Source organism: Topomyia yanbarensis, chromosome 2 (assembly GCF_030247195.1).
Source record: "Topomyia yanbarensis strain Yona2022 chromosome 2, ASM3024719v1, whole genome shotgun sequence".
In the NCBI taxonomy this organism is placed as follows: domain Eukaryota; kingdom Metazoa; phylum Arthropoda; class Insecta; order Diptera; family Culicidae; genus Topomyia; species Topomyia yanbarensis.
Genome location: NC_080671.1, coordinates 297,803,386 through 297,825,788, shown reverse-complemented (window position 1 = coordinate 297,825,788; position 22,403 = coordinate 297,803,386). Strand labels below are relative to the sequence as shown.

Sequence of the window (22,403 nt, the reverse complement as noted above, 5' to 3'; positions counted from 1 at the left end):
TCGAGACCACTCTGTTGACAGCGTCTCAGGTATGTTCGTCACGGCACATCTCTTCGACGATATTGTCCACTGTCATACCAGGTATACCCCTACGAACTTCTTCGAATCTAGGGCATTCGAAGACCACATGTTCCGGTGTCTCCTGCACAGTCGCACACTCCGGGCAAAGGGGTGACGAAGCATGTCCAAACCGATGCAAGTACTTCCGGAAGCATCCGTGTCCGGACAAAAACTGCGTCAAATGGAAGTTCACCTCTCCATGCTTCCTATGTACCCAGGCCGATACATTTGGGATGAGTCGGTGGGTCCACCTTCCTTTCTCCGCGTTGTCCCACTCCTGTTGCCATTTAGCCAACGAGGTCGCTCGAACCAGTCTCCTAGCGTTACGTGCATTTCTCCGCTGATAGCATTCCACGTCCTCCGCCAGGGTAATGCAGATGGGGATCATCCCGGCGATAATGCATACTGCCTCTGACGATATTGTTCTGTAGGCACTCGCGACTCGTACGGCCATCAGTCGGAATGTCCTGTTTAGCTTTTCACAGTTCCGCTTGGTTTTCAGCGCAGCACTCCAGGCAGGAACCCCATATCGGAGTATCGATGCCGAAACAGTAGATAGCAGACGTCTCGTGCTGCTTCTCGGACCGCCGACGTTTGGCATGATTCTCGCTATTGCGTTCGTTGCCTTCGCCGACTTTTCACAGGCGTAATCAACGTGGTTGTTGAAGCTCAACCGGTCGTCGATTATAACTCCCAATTGCTTCAATGCACGTTTCGATGCAATCACGTGCCCTCCGACGTCGATCTGCATCCGTTGAACCGATCTGCAGTTGCTGACCAACAACACCTCCGTCTTGTGGTGAGCTATTTGCAACTTTACCCCGTTCATCCAGCTCTCGATCGCGTCTATTGTCTCCATCACCGACACTTCTTCGAGTGTCTCGCCCATCACCGTTAGTGACACGTCGTCCGTGAAACCTACGATTTTCACTTTCCTAGGCAGCTGCAGCGTTAAGACCCCATCGTACATCCCGTTCCAATGGGTTGGAGAATGGAGCCCTGAGAAACGCCCGCTGTGACACGCAATGACTTCTGTTCTCCGCTCGTCTCGTACAGCAGCACTCTGCTCTGAAAGTAGCTCTTCAGGATCTGGCATAGATAGTCGGGAACCCTCATTCTATGCAGCGCTGCAGCGATGGCTTCCCAGCTGGCACTGTTGAACGCGTTTTTCACATCTATCGTGACCACAGCGCAGTATCGATCTCCTTTTCGCTTCTGTTTAGATGACTTCTCAGCACTCTCGAGCACTATCCGAATTGCATCCACTGTCGATGCTCCTTTGCGGAAACCGAACTGCATCTTGGATAGTCTGCGCTCACCTTCCGTGAATTTCGTCAACCTGTTAAGAATGATCCTTTCCAGGAGTTTTCCGAGTGTATCCAGCAGGCATTTGGGCCTGTACGAGGTCGGGTCGCCAGGTGGCTTCCCTGACTTCGGCAGCAACACCAGCTTCTGGACCTTCCACATTTCGGGGAAGTTGCCTTCATTTAGGCACTTCTGCATCACCATCCTGAACATGTCCGGATATGCCAGGATCGCAGCTTTCAGTACCACGTTTGGTATTCCATCCAGACTAGGGGCTTTCTTTGATTTTAGGCGCTTCGATGCTTCTGCTAGCTCGTCGTTAGTCACTTGCCGATCCGTGCTTGTTCCTTCTTCTTTGCCGTACGGTGTCGGTGGCCATATAGTTGGATCGTACTTCGGGAAAAGACCCTCGACGATTATCTTCAGCTTACTCGGACACATTTCGGCTGGCGTCGTTGGACCCTTCATTTTCGCCATCACGACTCGGTATGCGTCACCCCAGGGATTGGCGTCTACTTCTCGGCATAGTTCCTTGTGGCACTCTGACTTGCTAAGTCTGATCTCCCGTTTTAAAGCGGCCCTAGCTTCCCGAAACGCTGCCTTACGCTCTTCTCTATCTGGTTCCGACCTTGCTCTTTGGGCCCGCCTTCTGGCTCTTAGACAAACAGCGCGTTACGTACTAAGCGGCTCGTTCCACCAGTAAGCTGGATGCCGTTTGTTGCGTGGTTCCAGTTTTCGCGGCATTGTGGCGTCGCAAGCCGCCACAATCCTTCTTGTTAGGTCAGCCGCATCCACGTTCTCGATCCCGCCGTTCGGCCGAAGTGCCTCAACAGAGAGGTCTTTGTTGAAAGCTTTCGTCTTCCACTTTCGTTCGCCAGTCACCCATCTCTGTACTGCCGCGGGGTACTCTCCAATTCATGTTCGCCGTCAATGAGGGACTACATAATGTGACGTCGATGATAGACTCCCTCCCGTCTCTCCGAAATGTGCTAACAGAGCCTTCATTGCACAATCGTACGTCTAACTTCGCTAGAGCTTCCTGCAGGATACACCCTCTTGTGTTGGTTACTCTACTGCCCCATTCCATAGCCCAGGCGTTGAAGTCACCACCAATGACTACCGGCTTTCGATCGATCAACTGCTCGGTTAACTGCTCCAGCATTAGGCTGAACTGCTCTACTGTCCACCTTGGGGGAGCGTAGCAGCTACATACGAAGATGCCGTTGACTTTGGCTATCACGAAACCCTCGTATGAACGTTCTACCACTTCTTGGATGGGAAATCTTCCCACCATTACTTGTATCACAGCGGTTCCTGATCTATCCGCCACCCAGTTATCGTTATTAGGGGGGACTTGATAAGGCTCTGCGATCAAAGCGACATCGCACATAGTTTCTGTCGTAGACTGCCACAACAGTTGCTGTGATTCAGGTTTATCTGGGTCCCCTCCATCACCGTTGGCCCGCAGTCGCCTTCTTGTAGGCTGGACATTTAAAGCCACCCGTCTGATGGTCATTTCCTTCCGCTGGGGTGCAAAGCAAGCACTTCGGCCTCTGCGTGCAGTCTCTCGCAAGATGGCCCGTCTCTCCGCATTTCCAGCACATCCCGGATCTGTCCGGGCCTTTGCAAGCCCCTGCTAAATGTCCAAAGCCTAAACATTTGAAGCATTTCTCCGCTTGTTTATTTACTCGTGGGGCGGCTCTCAGTAGGCATCTCGACCATCCAACTGTAACTTTACCTACCTCCAGCGCCTTGTCTGCAGCGGTTACCGGTAAACGAATCATCGCTGTCTGCGTTCCTCCGTATCCTTTCCTTAACCGGATCGTCATGTGCACCTCGCCCAGTTTGCACTGCTGCTTCATAGCCTCTCTCAGCTCGTCTTCCGTCGTTATTTCGTCGAGGTCCTTGCACACAATTACCATCTCCGGGCTTAAGGCTTTAACTTCTGCCTTTCCATCCATTGATTTAGTTATAGTCTCCTGCAAGGCAGAGCTACTAGTCGTAGTGTTCTTCTTAAGCTCGAGGAGCATCTCATTTTTTTGGGTACGCCTGACGCTTAACACGTTTTCCCCCAAATCTTTCAGCTCCGGGTCCTCTCTGACCTTTTTGAGCAGTGCTGCGTACGTAGTCTCGTCATTTGTTTTGACGAGCACGGCTTCTCCCTTAGGCGCCTTCTGATGAGCCAAGGGTTCTGATTTCCTTTTCTGCGATTCTCCTTCCGACCTACAACGGTACTCTAGCTTTCACCCTGCAAGGTGGCGTCCTTTCCTTCGGCAGCAACAGCGTCCTCGAGCGTCTGCCTCTTTGACCCGCCTGGTCTTTCGTCTCCTGGCGAGGATCTTATCCTCTTTGGAGTTATGGGAACTGGCGTGTTCTTCACTCCAATCTGCCTCTCCTTGCCCTGTTTCGGAGGGGCTAGGAGGATAGTGGCCTTAGCCGACGCCGATGCTCGCTCAGTTGAATCTGCCCTCTGCGTTGCCGTATCGTACTCTTTCACAGCAGACAGTAGCGCCTTCCGGATTTTGATGACCATCTCCTTAATGTCTTTGTGGACATTGTTTCTCGTGTCCACGAACTTGTGAAGCTCCTCCACCAAGTGCCTCGCTACCACTACCTTTGGCGTTTGTGGGGTGTAATTCACTCCGCTCTGCTCCGGCTGTTTTTGTTGCTGCTGTTGCTGTTGCTTCGGCTTCCCATCCTCCTGCTCTTGCTGGATGACTTCAGCTATTATTGGTGGTGGTGACCTCACCAACCCACCTCTGGCAAACGGATTCATCATGCCTGCTCCATTTATATCGGTTGCTTGTTTTTTCTCCAATTGGAAAATATCATGAAAATCACCTAACCTTGTTAGTCCCACCTATAACACTCAGTGAAACGGTGAAGCTTCAACAGCGTTTTTCTCGGCTGTCTCTTCATTATAGGAGCATTCATAGGCAGTATAGCTTCACAAATTTCTGAGCAAATCGTTAAAACATTCACACTGTGAAGTCTGATATACTATTTTGTTAACTACTCGACATACTAAGTACATACAAGCGCGTGGAAATGGAGCAATCTAACACCTATTTTTCAGAAACCTTTTTCGGAACTGCTTGGGTTGGTAAAAAAGTATTAATACTTCGGAAACTAAGGCTATTCGAGCGAGAGACTAAAATATTCAGTAGGAAAACTTGAGCATCCTCAATGTGATCCACACGTCGCGATCAGATCGTTCTCGCTTTCTCCCATGTAACTTTTTGGCCTGTTTCACTCCACGAGTTCAGGTAGTAAATTGTCGAGTGCGAATAGGCTTTTTGCTATCGTGTTTGACCCGGTAGCCGGCCGGCTGATCTATGTACTATAGGCAGAAGAAAGATCAGATCAAATAAACCACCGTGACGATAAGATCGTCTTTTCGCTCCGTTAATTAAACTTAGAGTTTTTCGTTCGCGCAATAAAAAGTGTTTTTCAGTAGTGAAAAATTAGAGTTTCAAAGTGTCCGAAGAACCCGGTAAAACGCGCGCGCGAACATTGATCCTTCGAGCAGGATAGTGAATCAATGCAGTGGTTTTCGGACACTTTGCGAAACAGACAGAAAACGTGGTGAACAGTTCAGAAACAAAGGCGGTCAGTGAACTTTTAACGAGGGCTGTGACTCAATTTCGGTTCGCGTAGTAACAGTATGGAACGTCGAGTCGATCGGTCAATTTACTTGGTGAAAGTGGAGAGTGCTGTGAAATATCCGTGATTAAAATTTGATAGTATAGTGTAGTGCAGTGAGTCAGAATGGTAACCGAGTTACGATCTCTGCGGAAACGGGAACATCAGCTTTTAAAATCCTTAGATGGTGTGCGTCATTTTGTCCAGCATTATGAAGAGGCCAGAGATGGCGGACAAGTCAGCCTGCGAATGCAAGGACTGGAGGAGGTCCACAAGGAATATTTCGCAGTTCGTAGTAAGCTTGAGTTCTTGGTTGAAGACGCTGAATTGACGAAACACGCCAATTCGGATCCAGATGTGAAGCAAGAAGTATTGGAACATCTGGACAATGAGAACGATCGAGTATTGCAGGAGTTTGAGGATCATTTTTATGCGCTTAAAGCATCGATGCTGACATTATTGCCGAATTTCTTACCACCACTACAGTTGGGAGGACATCAATCATCGATTGCTGGAGATGATGGTTCTGGTACGCACCAAGTACCGAAATTTTCGAAGGTAACACGCCGATTCGGATCCAGATGTGAAGCAAGAAGTATTGGAACATCTGGACAATGAGAACGATCGAGTATTGCAGGAGTTTGAGGATCATTTTTATGCGCTTAAAGCATCGATGCTGACATTATTGCCGAATTTCTTACCACCACTACAATTGGGAGGACATCAATCATCGATTGCTGGAGATGATGGTTCTGGTACGCACCAAGTACCGAAATTTTCGAAGGTAAAGCTGCCTGAAATCCGTCTGCCGTCATTCAGTTGCAAAATTTTTGAGTGGGTAACCTTCCGCGATTCCTTTCAAAGTCTGATTCACAGCAATCCTCAGCTGACTGATATGCATAAGTTAAAATATCTGAGGTCGTCGTTGTCTGATGATGCACTGCAAGAACTCAGTTCAGTAGGATTGTCTGCCGCCAATTATATTGTTGCGTGGGAAATATTGGAGAACCGCTATGAGAACAAAAAACTCATAGTGAAGGCTCACCTAGATGCACTTTTTGCCATTGAGGGTCTCAAAAGGGAGAGCTACGATAAACTCAACCAACTCATAAGCGACTTTGAGAAAAATCTCCAAATGTTGGACAAGATAGGTCAGAACACTTCGGAGTGGACCACCATTCTCGCTTATATGGTGTACTCCAAGCTCGATTCCGCTACGCTACGCCAGTGGGATACTCACCACAACTCGAAGGAGGTTCCCACGTATGCAGCCCTTCTCAGTTTTCTCCGCAACCACTGTGATGTTATTCAATCAGTCGCTCCTGCAAAATCCCAGACCATCGATCATCGTTCTTCTAAATCAACCGTCTGTCACGCTGCTGTGAAGACATCAAACAGATGCACATTATGCAGTGAATCGTGGCATCCTCATTCCCAGTGTGCTATGTTTCAACGGATGAAGGTTTCGGAGTGCATCGAAGCTGTTGCTAAGCACAGGTTGTGTCGTAACTGTCTGCGTCCTGGACACTATTCAAGTTCCTGCGAGAGAGGAGTCTGTCGTCATTGCCAACAGAAGCACCACTCCATGCTACATGGACCACCCAAATCCTCCGTTCCACACTCGCAGCCGAAACCTCCGTCTCAAGACCCGCAACCGAGACAGTCACAGACTAAGCAACACAATCCGAACCAACACACACACACTAATACTGCCAACTCGCAGCGAGCAAACAACACACAGCCAACCACAACCACACCCACCACAAGTCAAAATTATGTTGCACTCCCCATCACACCAACACACAACATACTCCTGTCAACCGCTCTCGTGACAATCAAGGACCGTTTTGGCAGAACAACGCTCGCACGAGCCCTGCTAGATTCGTGTTCTCAGCACTGTCTAATGACAGCAAGTTTTGCGAATAAGCTGCAGTTTCACGAATCCCCTACATATTTGTCAGTTCAAGGAATCGGTTCATCTCGATCAGTTTCCACCAAATTGATCAGTGCAGAGATCAGTCCCAGATCCAGGATTATATCATCTTTCGCCGCAGAAATACAGTTCCATGTACTACCGAAATTGACTGTCCTTTTGCCGACGACGAGTTGCAATCCTGCCGAGTGGGATCTTCCAGATTCTACTCTGATAGCCGACCCCGGTTTCCACGAGCCTGGCCCAGTTGATTTGATCATAGGGGCGGAGTATTACATGGACTTGGAAGAATGAGCGACAGAGAGCAACACCATCAGGACCGACTCTGCAAAATACGGTGTTTGGATGGATAGTTTCGGGACGCATTCCTAACAGTTCAAGTGGCGAACCAGGTTCATTGGTTCACGTCTGCTCGACAGCGGAGGTCGAAGAGCAGCTTACTAAATTTTGGGATCTGGAGACTTGTCGTACCGCCAGCTTTAATTCTGTCGAAGAATCATCCTGCGAACAGTTTTTCGAGCAGACTACTGTGAGAGACGAGAGTGGTAGATTTGTTGTAACACTACCAAAAAAGGAACATGTCATCAGTAAACTGGGAGATTTAAAGGTAACAGCACTTAAGCGGTTCATGAGACTCGAACGGTGATTCGCAGCTAATCCAGACCTGAAGACGGTATATTCTGAATTCATCCACGAATATCCAACTCTCGGGCATATGAAGGAGGTAATCGAGGATACCGATGGAGGGAAGAAGTATTATTTACCGCATCATGCTGTTCTGAAGCCGGACAGCACCACCATGAAACTCCGAGTAGTTTTCGATGCTTCCTGTCGAACATCAACAGGAATTTCATTGAACGATGGCTTGATGGTCGGTCCCGTTGTTCAAGAAGTTCTCCTCAGCATCACGCTACGTTTTCGTACGCACCGATTTGCAATTGTTGCCGACATCGCCAAAATGTATCGAATGGTTCGAGTATAGGTAGTGGATCAATCCCTACAGCGAATCTTATGGAGAGATTCTATAGAAGAGCCAATCCGTGCGTTCGAGCTAACCACAGTCACGTACGGAACCGCGTCTGCACCGTATCTGGCCACGAAATGTCTGCGAAGTTTGGCGGAAAAAGGAGCAGAAATGCACCCAGAAGCTGCTAAGGTGCTGAGGATGCAAGAGAGAACCGCCGTGAAGTGTTTCGAGCTGCGAAATTGGCCCTTAACAAGGCTATTAAAAGCAGCAAGAGAGCGTGTTTCGACAACCTGTGTGAGAGTGCCAACGCGAATCCGTGGGGTGACGCCTACCGGATTGTGATGGCCAAGACCAAAGGGGGCTCCTCACCCCAAGAACGGTCTCCGGACCGGTTGGCAACGATTATCGAAGTACTCTTCCCGTCTTGAGCCACAAGCCCCTGGCCACCTGCACTACGAGACAGTGCGGGCACGGTCGAAATGGTGGTTCCAGTGACGAATGAAGAACTACTCGCAGTGGCTAAATCCCTAGCAATGAACAAAGCTCCAGGGCCGGATGGAGTTCCAAACAACGCTCTCAAGGCAGCGATCATAGCGAACCCGAACATGTTCAGGCTAGCTATGCAGAGATGCCTTGACGAGTGCCGTTTCCCCGATAGATGGAAAAGGCAGAAACTGGTGCTGTTGCCGAAGCCCGGGAAGCCGCCAGGCGACCCATCGGAGTACAGACCAATCTGTCTGATAGACACGACTGGCAAACTGCTTGAGAGGATCATCCTCAACAGGCTCACCCCGTACGCGGAACGTACGGACGGCCTGTCAAGCAACCAGTTTGGCTTTCGGAAGGGTAAGTCCACAGTGGACGCTCTCAACTCAGTGATAAAAACTGCCGAGATAGCGATCCAACGAAAAAGGCAAGGTATTCGATACTGTGCGTTAGTGACACTTGACGTGAAGAACGCATTCAACAGCGCAAGCTGGGATGCCATCGCGCTCTCGTTACACCGGCTTAGCCTACCGGTGGGTCTATACCGGATCCTGGAAAGTTACTTCCAAAACCGCGTACTGCTATACGAGACCGATGCTTTGCCGACGACGTAACCTTGGAGGTCTACGGGGAGTCAATTCCTGAGGTAAAACTAACCGCAGAACACGCGATTAGCACGGTGGAGGAATGGATGAGCGCGAGAGGCCTGGAGCTCGCTCATCATAAGACGGAGGTAGTTATCGTCAACAACCGCAAGTCGGCACAACATGCAGTTATCCATGTAGGAGAAGTCGCGATCACTTCACAGCGAAATCTGAAGTCTCTCGGAGTCATTATAGACGACAAGTTGACCTTCGGCAGCCATGTCGACTATACGTGCAAGAGAGCGTCGACTGCTGTTGCGGCTCTATCGAGAATGATGTCCAACAGCTCAAAGGTGTGCTCCAGTAGACGTAGGTTACTGGCAGGCGTTGCCGTTTCTATCCTCAGGTACGGCGGCCCGTCATGGTCAAGAGCACTGAGGGTAACCAGTTACCTACAGAAACTGGAGAGCACCTACCGCGTGATGTGCGTCAGAGTGATATCTGCCTACCGCACGGTATCACACGATGCATCCTGCGTGATAGCGAGCACGATGCCAGTCGGGCTGGTCATTCGGAAAGATGAGGAGTGCTTTGAGCTACGTGGAAATAGGGGAGCCCGCGAGCGCACCAGGGTGACCTCGGTCGCCAGATGGCAGCGTGAGTGGGACAACTCCTCGAAAGGTAGGTGGACCCACCGGGTGATACCTAGCATATCGAGCTGGGTGGGAAGACCCCATGGGGAAGTTCACTTCCACCTGACACAATTCCTGTCAGGCCATGGCTGTTTCCGTCAGTACCTCCACAAGTTCGGGCACGCGGAGGTCCCAGTCTGCCCGGACTGCCCAGGTGTAGATGAAACTGCCGAACACATACTGTTCATATGTCATCGGTTCGACGTCGAAAAAAGAGCAATGCTTGACGTCTGTGGCTGGGACACAACCCCTGATACCCTTATTAAGCGGATGTGTCAATCGGTGGAGAAGTGGAACGCAGTCTCGGCTGCTACCATCCAGATTGCCAGTAGGCTACAGGCAATCTGGCGAACCGAGCAACAGACGACGGGCACGGCTAACTAGTGATTGGTTAGCTGGAGCAAAAAAGGCCAAGCGCAAAAAAGGGAGTGAATGGTCTGTTCATGCCGAGGCAGGTTTGGCGCAGCGAATGGCAACCGCGTAAGGGGTAAACCCAGCCACCCCGAAGCAAGACAGAAGAGTGAGTGTATAGGCGTATAAATGGACTGCCTCATGCCAAGACGGGAGGGTCGTAGCGTAGTATGTTGGAACTTAGCTATCGATGCCTCATGGCGTGGCAGAGGAGTGAAAGGGTGAGCATCCAAGTCAGTCTCACACGGCATGTTAAGGGTGAGCATAAAAGTCAGCCTCACAGGTTGGTAGAGGCTAGCACAAAAGTCAGCCTAGCAAGGAATGAAAAAGGTGAGCACACAAGTCAGCCTCGCATGGTATGTCAGAAGTGGGGCCTAAGAAAAATGTCCCACATGGCATGCCAGGGGAAGTGACAAAGGTACAATAGAGTGGCACGATTGAGAGTGAATCAGGTGATAGGGTGAGCACCCAAGTCAGCCTCACATGGTATGGGTGGGGCGAGCACAAAAGTAAGCCTAGCAAGGAACGAGTAAGGTGAGCACACAAGTCAGCCTCGCATGGAACGTAAAAGGTGAGCACAAAAGTCAGCCTCATGTGGGAGTGTTTGAGAGTGAATCAAAGTGCGATTGAGAGAGCACACAAGTAAGCCTCATACAGGATGTATGAACGCGTGAGTGAGAGTGAATGAGTACATTTAGTACAGTACATCCCCCCAGAAGTAATACCGAGAGGTAGTTCCTGGGAGGAATGATGGCGGAGCCCAATGGAGTTTAGTCGGTATTAATGGCTGGTCACCATTCGAGTCCGACACGCCCCCAGTGAACCCCGTGTGGTAGATTGGACCCTACCAATAGCACGTGTACTGGGCTAGGACATAAAGGTCTTCTCCATTGTAAAAAAAAAGAAAAAAAGGTGCTGAAGCAGGATTTCTACGTGGATGACATGCTCTCAGGTGTAGATGACGTGGAGGACGGAAAGAAGCTGATACAGCAGCTGGTCGAGCTTCTGGAGTCAGCTAGGTTTTCACTACGTAAGTGGAATTCAAACAACAGAGCTGCTACTAAATGTCCCTGAACACTTAAGAGATGACCGTTCGATTCTGGAGTTAGACTCGTCTAGCTCAACTATCAAGACGCTAGGACTTGTCTGGGAACCCAGTACGGATCGCTTTCGAGTCACTACCCCGGTCTGGAGCTCTGCTGCGGTAATTACCAAGCGCACAGTGCTATCAGACGTATCACGGTTGTTTGACCCCCTAGGGCTCGTGGGGCCAGTCATTATCCAAGCGAAAATCTTCATCCAAGAATTGTGGAAGCAGGAGTGTTCTTGGGATGAACCGCTGACTGCAGAGTTACAAGAGTATTGGCACGAATATCGGAGAAATCTAGCCGGTTTGGATAGCCTCTCGGTCCTCCAGTGGGTTGGAAGTATTAGCAGCAGTGCAGCTGTGGAAATTCACGGATTCTGTGACGCATCCGAGTTAGCGTATGGAGCCTGCGTGTATATTAGAACAGTTACAGAGGCTGGGTCCGTAGCTGTGCGGCTTTTGACGTCCAAGTCGCGGGTTGCTCCGCTTGAAAACCTAAAAAAGAAGAAGAAAAGACAGTCTATACCCCGCTTGGAATTATCGTCAGCACTTTTGCTTGCTCATTTGTACGAAAAGGTCGTACAGAGTCTTCGCATTTCGGCAAAATCGTTCTTTTGGACGGACTCGATGATCGTTAAGTGCTGGTTATCATCATCGCCGTCAAGATGGAAGCAGTTCGTCGCGAATCGAGTTTCTGAGATCCAGCACATCACGAAAGACGGCACCTGGACACACGTCGCAGGTGTAGAAAATCCAGCAGACATAATCTCTCGTGGGATGACCCCAGCGCAGCTTCAGTACCAACATGCTTGGTTTGACGGACCGCATTGGCTGTTATTGGAAGAAGCGTATCGACCTGATACCAAGGAGATATGGGAAGAAAACATCGAGTCAGCAGATTTGGAGGAAAAGACCACAACGTTGGTTCTCCAGTCAACCGCTCCCAGTGAGATTTTCAAACTACGATCGTCACTGTCGGAGCTAGTTCGTATTACGGCTTACATTCGCCGTTTCCGATTCAACTCTCGAGCAGTCAATCGCAACTGCAGAAGACACAGTCCTATCACGACATCAGAACTCGATGAGGCACTACAAATGCTAGTGTGGCTTGCTCAACAAGAAAGCTTTCCGCAGGAGCTTGCCGATTTGTCCAAGCAACCCCACGTGCGAGATTCGTCACGCATTATTTCATTAAAGCCGATTCTCAAAGAAGGCATATTGTGCGTCGGCGGCCGGTTACGGCATGCAGCTGTGTCACCGAATCACTAGCATCCGTATATTCTTGACCCTCATCACCCGCTGACAAAAATCGTAGTTGTTTACTACCATCAAAAGCTATTCCATGCGGGGCAGCAGCTGTTAATTTCGGCTATGCGAGAGCCGTTCTGGCCAGTGTACACTAGAAACCTGGTACGGCAGGTAATACACGAGTGCGTTGCTTGCTTTCGAGTACGGCCCAAGGCACAGGATCAGATCATGACAGATCTTCCACCCGAGAGAGTAACTCGCTGTTCACCGTTTTGAAGAGTCGGAGTCGATTACTGCGGACCATTTTCTTTGCTCTATCCGCATCGACGTTGCCAGCCTGTAAAATGTTTTGTCGCAGTTTACGTTTGCCTAGTCACCAAGGCAGTACACTTGGAGATAGTCGCAGACCTCACCACACAAGCGTTCCTGGCATCGTTGAAGCGATTTACATCTCGACGTGGTAGACCCGATTTGATTATGTTTGACAATGCTAAGAATTTCGTCGGTGTAAAACGGGAGCTGGATGAACTTCGCCGGCTGTTTCACAGCCAACAGTTCCAGAACGCTGTCGCAAAAGAGGCAGCAGACGACAAAATAGAGTTCCGGTTTATTCCAGCACGTTCACCAAACTTCGGCAGGCTGTGGGAGTCCGCGGTGAAATCCTTCAAGTCGCTTTTCAAACGTTCGATCAGCTTGCACACTCTAGTGTATGACGAAATGCAAACGGTTTTGGTTCAGATCGAGGCGATTTTGAACTCACGACCGCTCACCCCAGTTAGTAACGACCCAGACGACTACGAAGCGCTAACACCGGGACATTTCCTGGTACAGCGACCTCTGACAGCAGTTCCAGAACCCGATCTTGAAGCGATACCAGAAAACCGACTCTCGGCTTGGCAAAAAACACAGCGGTTCACGCAGCAGTTGTGGAAGAAATGGTCGACACAGTACCTGTCGAATCTTCACAACAGGACAAAGTGGACACAACAAAGAGACAACATACGTGTAGGCACTATGGTTGTTCTCAAGGAAGAGAATCTACCTCCGCTAAAATGGCAACTAGCGCGAGTGACGGAGATTCAGCAAGGACCAGATGAAAACGTACGAGTCGTCAAGGTACAGATAAAGGATGGTAGTTATAAACGAGCGATCTCGAAGGTCTGCGTGCTACCCATCCGCGATAACTTCATTTCATGAGCCGAGGAGAACTAGACTCCTCCAACGGCGGAGGCCAGGAGGCCTCCGCACACCAGTTAAGTTATGCATTTCTTGAATTTTCAAAAAGCTAATTGAATTCTTTTTCTCAGTCATTATACATCCCTACACATTCAACTGAGAAAAGGTAACTGTGTTGTTTTCGGTGGTGGTTGTCATGCATGTCTTGTGCATCTGTTCGTGCAAAAAGTTCCAGTTCGGTTGACCGTTCAACCACAGCAGCGGCGCTCGATGCCAGCGCGTGCTCACGGCCGCGCCACGTTAGAATTAATACTCAAGTATCACGCTTGGTTATTTCGAGGTACGACACCAGCAGAACCATTTCCGAAGGAAGAACTGCGCAATTCTACCTACCCGCTCTACGCCGAGGTCGTCAACGAGCATGGCCAGCTCGCTTAGGCGGTTTCACCAACGTAGTAGCTTCGACGCAATCATCGTAGATCAATCTGTCCAGGTCTACCGTCCAGATGCCAAGAGTTATCTTCAATCAGCACGAAAGATGGAGTTCATCGTCACCAAGGGGTGACCGCGGAGGCCATAGGGCCTCCGTTCCAGGGAAGTCATTTCGTTGTATCATTTTACCTTTTAAAAAGCACCCGTTTTTTATCCCAACATGTATCATCACCATCGAAGATGGCATCAGCTAGTCGGCGGCACAGATCCGCTGCATTTTCGAAGACGATTCCAGCCAGCCGGCGGCACAGGTCCGCTGTACCATCAAGGACGACATCAGCCAGTCGGCGGCTTAGTCGCTGAACCAACACAATCGTTAATTCATCCAATCGAATCTACCAGTCCATCCGTCCATCAGTATCCATGAGAAAAGCTTCAAACGCATCCAACATCGACGATCAACCGTTCCAGTAAAAGGAAATATACACATCCGCGAGCAAGCGGTGAAAATGCAAACAGTAGTTCCAGTATAGCAAGATGTTCAACCCGTTGAGAAGCAACAACACTAATGTCACCGATCGAAAAAACAGTAGTCAAAACACTAAATCGGCATCCAGACACAGCACGGAGAAAATCAGCTGATTTACGGTGTCAAGATCATCATTGCAGTTGCAGTATATAACAATCGTAAAAAGTAGGTCACTAGGACTTCATCAGACATAGTATATAACCCGCATCGAAATTGGGTCACGGTCAACGTTCCCAGCAGTAGCAGCAAATTATAATATTATGCATACAGTAGCAGTAGAAACTTGAAATCAAAACAAACCAGAAAAATTGAATTTGTTTAGCAGTAGTTAGAGTAGGAGGCAATTATATTTGTATCCTTCAGATTCCAAGGCGGCCGGCATATGTTCGAGCGAGAGACTAAAATATTCAGTAGGAAAACTTGAGCATCCTCAATGTGATCCACACGTCGCGATCAGATCGTTCTCGCTTTCTCCCATGTAACTTTTTGGCCTGTTTCACTCCACGAGTTCAGGTAGTAAATTGTCGAGTGCGAATAGGCTTTTTGCTATCGTGTTTGACCCGGTAGCCGGCCAGCTGATCTATGTACTATAGGCAGAAGAAAGATCAGATCAAATAAACCACCGTGACGACAAGATCGTCTTTTCGCTCCGTTAATTAAACTTAGTGTTTTTCGTTCGCGCAATAAAAAGTGTTTTTCAGTAGTGAAAAATTAGAGTTTCAAAGTGTCCGAAGAACCCGGTAAAACGCGCGCGCGAACAAAGGCGAGGTCGCTAAAACAGTACCAGTGAATATTCTTTGTTTCATTGAAGCGACTAAATATTGCTGCTCAAAGATCACAAGAAGAACAATGCTGTACACAGAACTAGTTCATATCTACAAGGTACATGCGACTGATATTCTTAGCAGCTCTGCTAAATTCAGCGTACTAAGTATGAGCACAAGGTTTTCCACGATGCAGTAGTTTGTTGTCGACAGAATTTCGATTGTATGATAAATTGTACATGATACAATTTTTGCAATCAGAATGAACTCCGTTATCCTCTGATTGATTAAACAAGTCAATGGAACGGAATATATATATATATATATATATATATATATATATATATATATATATATATATATATATATATATATATATATATATATATATATATATATATATATATATATATATATATATATATATATATATATATATATATATATATATATATATATATATATATATATATATATATATATATATATATATATATATATATATATATATATATATATATATATATATATATATATATATATATATATATATATATATATATATATATATATATATATATATATATATATATATATATATATATATATTTAAAAAAAATAAAGCTCATTTAATGTTATTAATAAAGTCAATCCGCGGGACTGAATACAAAATAAAACAAAATTCTATATTTAATAGCTTTAAACGCTAAATTTAACAAACGCCATTGTTACAGTCAACCATACATATTGGTTAAATTCAATAAAAACTATGATTGAATTCACTAAAAACTTACAGAAATCAACAATTAACATTAGTTGAAATCTACAAAAACTATTACTGAAATCAATATCGATTGCTGTTAAAATAAGGAGTGTATGAGTTGATTTCAACAGAAAATATTGCGAAACTAGTGATTGAATATAAGAGGAGTGTGTCTAAGCTAAAAGTGACAGCATATTTGCTACCTCAAATTCAACAAGAAAAACAGCAATTATAACTACCAATTTAGAAGTTATTTAAGGGGTTTGAAAATAAAAAATTCAAATCAGCAAAATTAGATTTTTCTTAGTTGTTTCAAATAATAACTAGGAGAAAACAAAAATTCAACTACGATTTTAGTTGCTGAGGCTAATTTTCGTTCTCCGTGCTCTCCCATCATAGCACACCATTCGTCACAAACCTCTGAATATCTCCTGGTAATTTCGTAGCTTGACGGTAACCTTCCCCCCATTGTCATCGTAAAAAATTTTAAAAATAAAAGACGATGTTTGTCAGATGAAACGGGTAAGATTGTCGTGACATCAGGTCAACCCCTATTCCCCTTTAAAAAGCTACGTAGCATGACATGACCTCCTACCACCCCGTCGTCACACATAATCACAAAATACAAAACTCCCCCATATAATGCTACGTCATTTTTGGATGGTCCCTTACTGTTTCTTTTTTTTTAACTGTTTATTTTAACTTTTTACGATGATTTCAAAAAGCAACAATAAAATCTTAAAAGTTTAGAAGAAAGGTTCCCAAAAAAAGATATTATAACTACTAGAGAGAGCAAAGCGCTACTGTCTCCATGTATTCACGGACTGAAACATGGGGTCTCGCTCTAGCATGTTGTATCCCATTACTTTGACATATGCGTACCCGGGGTAATAGGTGTCAAACTAATGGGCCTAGCATATGTGAGAGCGAGATGATAAATTTTCAGTGTTAGCAGCGACATGCGTAGTTATAGTTTTTTCCCAAACCATCAGCTGGCGACATTCTGGACTATGCTATATTTCACCCTAAGGAGGAAAATTTGGTAAAAACCAAAATTTCTCACTAGGGTGAAAATTTGTTGGTAAAAACCAGTCTTTGTACAGGAGGGCACAAATCCTTATTTCATACTATGTTGCGTTTCGGCTTCGCCTCTTCAGAAACCGACACTAACGTATTGTCGGAATAGATTAGCGCCGGCTTGACGCAAATCCCTTAAAACTAAAACACACTATGTGTTTCAAATTTTCCTCCTTAGGGTGAAATATAGCATAAGACAAGTTTCGGCTTCACTTGTGTCTCATCGGCATAAACAGAACTTCTGCTCGAACGGGACATCACGTTTGATCAGTCGTTTGATTGAAACACATAGTGTGTTTTAGTTTTAAGGGATTTGCGTCAAGCCGGCGCTAATCTATTCCGAAAATACGTTAGTGTCGGTTTCTGAAGAGGCGAAGCCGAAACGCAACATAGTATGAAATAAGGATTTGTGCCCTCCTGTACAAAGACTGGTTTTTACCAACAAATTTTCACCCTAGTGAGAAATTTTGGTTTTTACCAAATTTTCCTCCTTAGGGTGAAATATAGCATAGTGCTTTCGCATAGGCCTGCTAAGCCAAGACAAGTTTCGGCTTCACTTGTGTCTCATCGGCATAAACAGAACTTCTGCTCGAACGGGACATCACGTTTGATCAGTCGTTTGATTGAAACACATAGTGTGTTTTAGTTTTAAGGGATTTGCGTCAAGCCGGCGCTATTCTATTCCGACAATACGTTAGTGTCGGTTTCTGAAGAGGCGAAGCCGAAACGCAACATAGTATGAAATAAGGATTTGTGCCCTCCTGTACAAAGACTGGTTTTTACCAACAAATTTTCACCCTAGTGAGAAATTTTGGTTTTTACCAAATTTTCCTCCTTAGGGTGAAATACAGCATAGTGCTTTCGCATAGGCCTGCTAAGCCAAGACAAGTTTCGGCTTCACTTGTGTCTCATCGGCATAAACAGAACTTCTGCTCGAACGGGACATCACGTTTGATCAGTCGTTTGATTGAAACACATAGTGTGTTTTAGTTTTAAGCGATTTGCGTCAAGCCGGCCCTAATCTATTCCGACAATACGTTAGTGTCGGTTTCTGAAGAGGCGAAGCCGAAACGCAACATAGTATGACATTCTGGAGCTTTTCAACGCATTTCATTCTTCTATAATTCCATAAGTATTAACAACAACATATTTTCGCTCAACAGGTAGGTATTTTGATTAGGTATTTTGATCACGAGCATCCTGCAATTGGGAGAGATGCCGCATAAAAATTGCGGGTGATATGCCGCACTCGATGGCGTAGGATACGTAGCTAAATGTACTTTTTCACCTCGGAATGTCATTAAATGATCATTTGCATCAGGTATAGGTTCATAATAAGGCATACCCCCAAACTAACGAACCTAATACCGTGACATATATGATTATGAGTCTATTTATCTATATATTAAAACGGATAATATGTATCTAAGTATTATTTACTTCGGTTTATTCTTTAAAGTTTAAGGCAATAATTTTCGTTAACGCATTGATTTGTAGTGATGTCAATATTGGGATAAAAAATTTCAACCAATTGATGCTTTTTCAAAATGAATCTTTCAAGAACGAACCTAAGTTATATAAATTCATTGTTGGAGAAACAGCCAAAAACTGCTATACATATATATATATATATATATATATATATATATATATATATATATATATATATATATATATATATATATATATATATATATATATATATATATATATATATATATATATATATATATATATATATATATATATATATATATATATATATATATATATATATATATATATATATATATATATATATATATATATATATATATATATATATATATATATATATATATATATATATATATATATATATTAGGGTGACCATTTTTTTAATCTTAAATACGTTTATTTAGGCCCAAATGCTTTAGCTTAACGAGGCCGATAATTCATTTTTTTTAATTACATGTCACATGTTAGTGGGGGAAAGGAAAGCCGTATTTAGGGGCGGCTTGCTCCCCTCTTATGTAAGTAAAGGAAAAAGGTAGGAAGTGGGATACATATTGTGTAATTGACATCGTCGTTTGCTGATTGATCATTGTGGCGGATATGCACACTTTGTTGTAGTGTTGTAGTTTCCAGCCTGTAATCGCAGGGGCGAGGGGAGGGTCGATATTTCGGATAATTATTGGCACTCTGATACTGTCATGATGTTCTCTATATCATCCGCATGTGAGGTATGTCATGATGTTCTGGGTAGACGGTTATCAAGAAGGGTATGCACCGAAGACTCGTGAAGCAATGCCATATTGTAGATACAGGGATAGGTTGGTGAGATTCTACTGTGAATGAGAGAGGGGAAAATGTATTAAACTTGGACATCAATGGTTTTCAAAAAGATATAGATAAGAAAAATATAGGGGTGGTCACGGCTTGCCAGGACGTCCCGGACTGGCACATAGGGTGATCTACCTCGGGCCCGAAGGGAATCTATTAGTTGGGACCTGGCAACACAGTGCGCAGAGAGCCAAACAACATGCTCGATGTCGTGGTAGCCGTTCTCACAAACACAATGATTACTTTCAGCAAGCCCTATACGACGGAGATGCGCGTCAAACGAGTAATGGTTGGACATGATCCTTGACATCGTACGAATAAAGTCCCGGTTCACATCCAACCCCTTAAACCAAGCATTCGTTGATACCTTCGGGATAATGGAATGTAGCCACCGTCCCAGATGCCCATTGCTCCATGAGGTTTGCCAACTATCGAGCGTCCTCTGACGAGAGATACTGAAAAATTCGTTAAAGCAAATTGGTCTTTCGTAAGTGTCGCCTTCTAATGCGCCCACCTTGGCTAAAGAGTCCGCCTTCTCATTGCCCGCAATAGAACAATGTGACGGGACCCAAACCAAGGTAATCTGGTAAGATTTTTCAGATAAAGCACTCAGATATTCCCGTATTTTCCCCAGGAAATACGGTGAGTGCTTTCCAGGCTTCGCCGCACGGATGGTCTCAATGGAGCTGAGACTATCCGAAACGATGAAGTAATGGTCTGAGGGCAGGGTGTCAATGATTCCGAGGCAGCTAATTCTGCGACGTAAATTGAAGCAGGATCATTGAGTTTGAATGAGGCAGCAAGATTTTCGTTTAAGATACCGAAGCCTGTGGACCCGTTGAGAATTGATCCGTCAGTGTAGAACATTTTGGCGCAGTCGACTTGATGGTATTTGTTATAGAAAATATTTGGGACCACTTGTGGGCGAATATGATCCGGAATTCCACAAATCTCTTCCTTCATGGATGTATCGAAAAATACAGTGTGATCAGAAGTATCTAAGAGATGAGCACGGTTGACGTTATACGTAGATGAATTGATGTTCTGTGCCATGTAATCGAAGTACAAGGACATGAATCGGGTCTGAGAATTAAGCTCGACAAGCCTTTCGCAATTTGCAATCACCAATGGGTTCAGAATATCGCATCGAATGAGTAATCGATATGAGAGGTCCCAAAATCGATTTTTCAGAGGAAGAACGCCCGCCAGCACTTCGAGACTCATCGTATGGGTCGAGTGCATGCAACCCAAGGCAATACGCAAGCAACGATACTGGATTCGCTCCAGTTTGATGAAATGTATGTTCGCAGCGGAGCGAAAGCAGAAACATCCGTACTCCAACACTGATAATATCGTTGTTTGGTACAGCCTGATTAGGTCTCCTGGATGGGCACCCCACCATGTTCCAGTTATTGTACGGAAAAAGTTGATCCTATGTTGGCACTTCTGTTTCAGATACCTAATGTGACATCCCCAGGTACCTTTAGAGTCGAACCATACCCCGAGATATTTGAATGTTGAAGCCTGAGCAATAGTTTGATCCATTAATTGAAGCTGTAGTTGCGCTGGTTCACGCTTTCTAGAAAATACGACTAGCTCAGTTTTCTCCGTGGAGAACTCGATACCTAGCTGGAGAGCCCAAGCAGACAAATTGTCCAAGGTATCTTGCAGTGGTCCTTGCAAGTCGACGGCTTTAGGACCTGTAATAGAGACCACACCGTCATCTGCAAGCTGCCTTAGCGTGCAGGAATTGACAAGACATTCGTCAATGTCATTCACGTAAAAATTGTAGAGGAGAGGGCTTAGACATGAGCCCTGGGGAAGGCCCATGTAGCTAAATCGTGATGTCGATAAATCGCCATGCGAGAAATGCATTTGTTTTTCAGACAACAGGTTTAGCAAAAAGTTATTTAAAATTGGCGAAAGACCATGCTGGTGCAACTTCTCATAAAGAATGTTGATCGAAACTGAATCGAAAGCCCTCTTAATATCCAAGAATACTGATGCCATCTGCTCTTTGTTAGCATATGCCATTTGAATTTCTGTTGAGAGCAACGCAAGGCAATCGTTCGTCCCTTTGCCTTTGCGGAAGCCAAATTGTGTATCTGACAGTAAGCCATTTGTTTCGACCCAATTATCAAGGTGAAACAAGATCATTTTTTCGAATAACTTCCGGATACAGGACAGCATTGTAATCGGACGATACGAATTGTGGTCGGAGGCTGGTTTTCCTGGTTTTTGGATGGCGATGACCCTCACCTGTCTCCAGTCATGTGGGACAATGTTACCCTCAAGAAACCTATTAAATAAATTCAACAAGCGTCTTTTGGCAGAGTCTGGCAGATTCTTCAACAAGTTGAATTTGATTCTATCTGGCCCCGGGGCTTTATTGTTACATGATAAGAGAGCAAGTGAGAATTCCACCATCGTAAACGGTGTTTCGTTCGCGGTATTGTAAGGCGACGCGGCGCGGTAGATTTTCTGTGCCGGGGCGGAATCCGGACAAACTTTCTTGGCGAAATCGAATATCCAACGGTTTGAATATTCCACGCTCTCGTTAGTACTGTTTCGGTTTCGCATACGTCGGGCCGTGCCCCAAAGAGTGCTCATCGATGTTTCTCTTGTTAACAAGTCGACAAACCGGCGCCAGTAACTGCGTTTCTTAGCTTTCATTAAATTTTTCATTCGCTTTTCTAATATCGCGTACACTCGATAACTAGCAACTAACCCGTCGTTCCGGAAGGTTTTATACGCGGCAGCTTTCTCCGCGTACACGTTTGAGCACTCTTTGTCGCACCACGGGTTGGGAGAACGTTTTTGGGTGTTCACGTCGGGTACTCGTTTCGTCTAAGTTTGAATCGCGCTATCGAGAATCGAGTTGGACAAAAACTTATATTCTTCCTCCGGGGGAAGTACCTGTGTTGA

The 22,403-nt window shown here is 45.7% G+C and overlaps 4 protein-coding genes across 4 annotated transcripts in view; all 4 read left to right on the top strand.

Moving 5' to 3' along the window:
- The first annotated feature begins 5,133 nt into the window (after positions 1-5,133).
- Positions 5,134-7,234, top strand: LOC131680477 (uncharacterized). The gene is made up of 2 exons (XM_058961188.1): positions 5,134-5,536; positions 5,589-7,234. The coding sequence occupies exons 1-2, from the start codon at positions 5,134-5,136 to the stop codon at positions 7,232-7,234; spliced, it is 2,049 nt and encodes a 682-aa protein (XP_058817171.1).
- A 3,788-nt stretch (positions 7,235-11,022) lies between these two features.
- LOC131680476 (uncharacterized) lies at positions 11,023-12,436 on the top strand. Its single transcript, XM_058961187.1, has 2 exons — positions 11,023-11,110; positions 11,340-12,436. Exons 1-2 carry the CDS (start codon positions 11,023-11,025, stop codon positions 12,434-12,436), a joined length of 1,185 nt encoding a protein of 394 aa, XP_058817170.1.
- Positions 12,437-12,892: 456 nt separating this feature from the next.
- LOC131680475 (uncharacterized) lies at positions 12,893-13,612 on the top strand. The gene has a single exon (XM_058961186.1). The coding sequence runs from the start codon at positions 12,893-12,895 to the stop codon at positions 13,610-13,612; it is 720 nt and encodes a 239-aa protein (XP_058817169.1).
- A 1,344-nt stretch (positions 13,613-14,956) lies between these two features.
- The window catches only part of LOC131680474 (uncharacterized), a 74,268-nt gene continuing 66,821 nt past the window's right edge, over positions 14,957-22,403 (top strand). The window contains exon 1 of the mRNA XM_058961185.1: positions 14,957-15,434. Within this exon, the coding sequence (XP_058817168.1) occupies positions 15,402-15,434 (33 nt within the window). The 5' untranslated portion in view covers positions 14,957-15,401. The remainder of the gene's footprint in view (positions 15,435-22,403) is intronic.

What these genes read in the sequence shown, in the direction of transcription:
- LOC131680475 (XM_058961186.1), top strand. Translation starts at nt 12,893, where the DNA reads ATGTTTGACAATGCTAAGAATTTCGTCGGTGTAAAACGGGAGCTGGAT.
- LOC131680476 (XM_058961187.1), top strand. Translation starts at nt 11,023, where the DNA reads ATGCTCTCAGGTGTAGATGACGTGGAGGACGGAAAGAAGCTGATACAG. An exon ending in GTCAGCTAGGTTTTCACTAC is followed by an intron (nt 11,111 to 11,339) that starts GTAAGTGGAATT and finishes TTGACCCCCTAG; the next exon opens with GGCTCGTGGGGCCAGTCATT.
- LOC131680477 (XM_058961188.1), top strand. Translation starts at nt 5,134, where the DNA reads ATGGTAACCGAGTTACGATCTCTGCGGAAACGGGAACATCAGCTTTTA. An exon ending in TGCTGGAGATGATGGTTCTG is followed by an intron (nt 5,537 to 5,588) that starts GTACGCACCAAG and finishes ATTCGGATCCAG; the next exon opens with ATGTGAAGCAAGAAGTATTG.